The 5,568-nt window shown below is 37.1% G+C and overlaps 1 protein-coding gene across 2 annotated transcripts in view; it reads left to right on the forward strand.

Annotated features, from left to right (window-relative positions):
* Window positions 1-5,568, forward strand: part of LOC106881708 (cilia- and flagella-associated protein 119) — a 22,946-nt gene that overhangs the window by 10,545 nt on the left and 6,833 nt on the right. For both annotated transcript variants that reach the window (XM_014932178.2, XM_014932179.2), the window contains 2 exons: window positions 403-473; window positions 1,387-1,503. In XM_014932178.2, coding sequence (XP_014787664.1) covers window positions 403-473; window positions 1,387-1,503 — 188 coding nt within the window. The remainder of the gene's footprint in view (window positions 1-402; window positions 474-1,386; window positions 1,504-5,568) is intronic.

Here is a 5,568-nt window from a genome sequence, read left to right on the forward strand (position 1 = left end):
ATATATATATATTAACCTGGTATGAAACAACAGCAAAGTCTCTATACAGTCACTTGATCTGTTAGTAATAGCAGCCAAATCTACTTCAAATCACATTCTACTATTTGAAAAGAAGATGGGCTGATGACTTTTGGAACATTTTTGATCACAGACCCGTTTGATCAAAAGCAGTCAATACTTAAAATCTTGACCAAAAAATACAATTTCACCAACAATATCTATCTTTTCTAGTTTAAACAAAAACAACCAATACTTAACAATTTCCTTACTATTTGTCTAGTTAACCAAGGATATCCCAGCATCAGTCCAACCTTCACAACAACTATAGTAACAACAATATTTATTATTCAGCATATCTATGTAAATTAATCTTTCATACAATATTTATTTTATTCTTTTCAGAAAGCCCTTTTGACAACATGGAAGAAACATTTACATATTTCAAAGACCTTCTGATATGTCACAGTGTTTGCGTAAGTTAAAAGCCTTTCAGCATGTATGTATCATGCATTGACACTTTCTGCAATACAGATCATACTGTGATATTCCCTATAAAATATCACACACTATGACACTCGCTCTAATATATTCTATGGCATCTGTGTTAGTTAAACACTCTGTATTATATTTCAAAGTGACTGTAAGTTACACTACCTGTGATATATGTCTCACTGTCTATGACATCTAATACATATGATACTGGATATGACATTCCCTGCTTATATTTCTCAAACGGTCTATTACATTCCTTCTAATGCATGTCATGGTGACTATATCACATCCTTTAACATACAAACACACTGTCTGTATAATTTACACAACATCTTAACATATACTACAGTGTCCATATATATTATATGGTGGTATATGACTATCCCATTAATATATGTCTTACTACCTGTGACAGATCCTCTAATATATGTTGCATGATTTATATGGATTATTCAATGACAGGTATCCCTCTGAAATATATTACAGTCTCATGTTCCTCCAGATTATTCAATAACAGGTATCCCTCTCAGATATATTACAATCCTATGTTCCTCCATTGAGTGACACAATCTCACTCATTCTGCCAGTTTATACACAATCTCATTCTGCCAGTCACCTTATTTATATCAATACAACTCATTTACAAATATTTGTGAGTGTTTATAAATATGTGTGTTTATTTACACCTCTATGTGTATGTATGTATATATACCTTAAAGCAGGTATGTCAAACTGCCGAGTCTCAGTGGGCCACATTGCTCACATACATATTGCCATGGGGGCCAGATATTTTTAAACATGTTTACAGCAAAGATTTCCATCATTTAATGAAAACTGATGTCAGAATAATTTTGTACAGACATAATTTTGTCATTTATTGGTTTCTATTTGTAGCGTCCACCACACAGCACCGAACTGTTTTCAGTAAAGGATGTTAGGAAAATAGCCTGTTATATGACTAATACATATTTTAGACACTTTAAACTCTACAAGTATGTATTCACTCCACAGGTAAGTCTCTTTCTTTACATATATATATATATATGCTCTTCTTTTTATCTTCTGATACCTTCTAAATCCCTCAACTATATTCCCTACCATGGCAAGATATGAACAGTTGTCCAATTGACCTGCAGGATTATAACTCTAACAACTTGACCATCAATAACAATGCCATCGACAACCAAAGAAATCAGCTCTGATATTAGCCTGGAAATTAGAATGTTGTTTAGCTCTTGATCAGCTGTAATCTCAAAGAACTATAACCAAAGGTAACCAACTCATTATTTTTTACAATACTACACTATTTAATGTGTCCTCCACATTTGAGGAATATTTGGTTGCAATTTCTTGCAGGTGGAATGACTCATATCAAAGCTCCATGGTGTTGTTGATATACACCAAACAGTAGACTGCTGTCTTTCAGACTAATGTTACAGCATCTGTATAAGTATTAATATTACATTGAACTAGAAGGTGGTGAGTTGGCAAACTGGACAAAATGCTGCTAAGCATTTTGTCTGTCTTTGTGTCCTGAGTTAGAATTCTGCTTTTCATCCTTAGTGTACCAGTTGTGCACTAAGTTCGATGTAATCAACTTAAACTCCTCCCAGAAATTGCTGATTTTCAGGGTAGATAAAATAGGTACCAGTTGAGCACTTGAGTTGATGCAATTAACTTATCCACACCCTCAAAATTGCTGGCCTTGCTCCAAAATATGAAACCAGTATTACATTGAACTAGATTTGCCTATATGACATTTGTAGTAAATATTTTTCTTTTCCTTTTAGCCAATAGGTTAGTTGGGCCACCACTGACACATTCCTCTTTAAGTATTGTATATTTAGTGTGAGGTGTATGTCAGATTTTGTGTGTGTGTGTGTGTGTGTGTATGTATATATATATATATATATATATATATATATATAGTCCATGCATCATGTATTTGAAAAACAAGCACACTCTAATGAATAGATCAGTAATATATTTACATGCGGTTAAATATATTTAGCAACACACACACACGGCTAAATATATTTAACTGCATGTGTGTGTGTGCGTGTGCGTGTGTGTGTGTGTGTGTGTATATATTGTCACTAAATCATAAATCCGAAAGAGAAGCATACACTGAATTATAGAACAGTAGAGTATTTAGAGAATGTTAGTTATGGCCAGTTCATAGGGTGAGACAGTAAGCAGCATTGATGAACATGTAGAAGTGCAGCCTGCCAAACAGCTATTTCACACAAACCATGTGGTCTTTGCAAAACAATCCGTAACACGCGTGCTAGGATGTACGATCGCCGCTACAGCCTAGTGTCAGGGTGGAGGCTCAGAAGAGGGGTCGGTCAAAACTCGGAGTTCTCTGACGCAAGCCGCTCACATGTGCAGGTCGCTTACGAGGTGGACCCCACTCAAGCACAGCAGGGAGCCCCAACGGCACAGGAATGGCTGTGTGGTAAGTAGCTTGCTTACCAACCACATGGTTCCAGGTTCTGTCCCACTGCGTGGCATCTTGGGCAAGTGTCTTCTACTATAGCCTCGGGTCGACCAAAGCCTTGTGAGTGGATTTGCTAGATGGAAACTGTAGGAAGCCCGTCATATATATGTATATATATATATATATATATATATGTGTGTGTGTGTATGTGTGTGTGTATATGTTTGTCTCCCCAACATCGCTTGACAACCGATGCTGGTGTGTTTACGTCCCCGTAACTTAGCGGTTCGGCCAAAGAGACCGATAGAATAAGTACTAGGCTTACAAAGAATAAGTCCTGAGGTCGATTTGCACGACTAAAGGCGGTGCTCCAGCATGGCCACAGTCAAATGACTGAAACAAGTAAAAGAGTAAAAGAGATATCTGTTGTAGTCTATATCTAGTGCAGTGTATATATTGTACAGTTCACATTACCAGGACAAAATTCCACATAAATCTAAGACTCTGTTAGCTCAAGTGAGCTCCAGCATCTTTGAGTATATAGAAAGATGTGAACAGTTTGACTTGACTATCTCTAAATTGGATATTTTGTATGTGAAAACTCCCTATGTAGTTTTTGCTAGATGTTCATTAGCTGCTTGGCAAAGAAGCCAAGAGAATTATTGGATGAGTTTTCTAAAGAGTTTGAGAAGCTGAAAAGAATCATATGTGGCTGAAATGTGTTTCACTACACAGCCATGTCTGCACCTTTTATATCTACCTGTAGAGGGCTGGGCATGCTGTTGTTAATGATGCATAGATATGCGCTGAGACTGTGACATCTCCAGCACTTCATAGATGATGGTGAACAGGTGTGGTCACTGTCTGTGAGACTCGCCTTCCCACAGCTCGTCTCTTTGACTGAACTGCAATTGTGGATCAAAGAGAGACCGAGGCTGGGTGAATGGCACTGCGAGTGTTGCCATGCTCTCGAGCAACTCTGCTGTCTGGAATCAAACTTGTGTGACTTCAATTCCACAAAGGAGTTCTATAAAGGATTAGTGGAAGTGCGACGACATTCTTAAGGAGAACCTGGGTGTTGATGAGGAATACCTGGCCTGCCTCTTCAGGACCGCTTTTGGGCCGGACCTATGGACAATTTCCAGAGATCCCTGGCCTGGCAGTGCTATCGGGAAGCATTGCCTGTTCGGGATAAGCTCTACAGGCACGGTTCAAGAAACTCTGGACCAACTTGCTCGAGATGCGGTCAGAGTAATGAAACCGTTCTGCATACACTTGTGCAATGTCCAAGCATTTCAGACCTGTGGGCTTATGTCAAATGGCTGCTATCACATGTGGGACGAATTCAGTTGTCGGCCGAGTCTATCATGAATATTGCCCTTCCACCTTCCTTTAACTGGTAAGACAAGGTAGTTTCTGTTGTACTGGTGGCTATGGTGAAAGAGTGTGTGTGGTGGACTCATGCAAAAAGTTTAGAGACAAACACTTTCCTCTCTGGCCAACCTCTCATCAACTTCTTCAAGTACCAATTGAAAAGGAAGGTGAGAATAGAGAGGGAAGTTTTGTCAAGAAAAGGTGGGTGAATATGGCAAGGATGGTACGAATAAATGACGGAACCACCTTGAGCATGATCCTATAAAACTAAGAGAGAAAGAGCGCCTTGCTCTCATGTTAATGTTTGCCCTTTTGTTTCTGAGGTTACCGTGGTTCTTTTTCGTAGGTTTTTCTTTCCAAGGATAAACCTAGTTAATGTTACATTTCCTCCCCTTTTTGGGAACTCTAATTGTTAACAATGACTTTTGTGTTATTTCTCTGTTTACACGTCCAAAAAAAAAATGGTTTTTTGTTCCTTTTGATTGATTTTGAAAAAGAAAAATTCTACATTATATCGTCCCCTCTGTATTCGGCCCTACATGGTTAATAAAGAAATCTATCTGTCTGTCTGTCTACAACTCACACACGCATGTGCGCGAAATGGATATTCATCTGATGTCATAATGTAATAGGTATGTACTTTAAATGCTTAGTTTGATTTACTACTAAAACTCAAGCTTGAATTGCAGCTGAAAAAAAGTTGGTGTTGATGCTATCCTCAAAAATGGCTAGAAATTGTTCATTGTAGAGCAGGTAGACATATATATTAGAAATAGATAAAGAAAAAATGAGCAAAACATGGGGTGTCCCTTTAGAATATTTAATTTATGATTTAAACATAGAACAGCAGTTATAGTAAATACATTAAGTCTCTTACAGCTATTTCTAGAATAGTTAAGCATGTGACGCATGTGTTATTAACCAAGGATTCCCACAAGCTAAGTATTCTGTTGTTGGAGAGAGAGGAATAAATAAAGAATATCCTTAATCAAGGATATTAGGAGTTACCATTTCGTTGAAGAATTAAGGAGTGTTCATTGTAAAAAGATAATAGTGGTTGGTAGTTCCATAACTGAAGAATGAAGGAAATCCTTAATAAAAAAACAAATATCCATTAGTAGTTCCAATACATACACACATACACATCATCATCATCGTTTAACGTCCATCTTCCATGCATATATATATAAAATGTATTTAATTGTGCATAACTACACACATTAATTTATGATCATATATATATATATATATATATATATATA

Source organism: Octopus bimaculoides, chromosome 9, assembly GCF_001194135.2.
Source record: "Octopus bimaculoides isolate UCB-OBI-ISO-001 chromosome 9, ASM119413v2, whole genome shotgun sequence".
In the NCBI taxonomy this organism is placed as follows: Eukaryota; Metazoa; Mollusca; class Cephalopoda; order Octopoda; family Octopodidae; genus Octopus; species Octopus bimaculoides.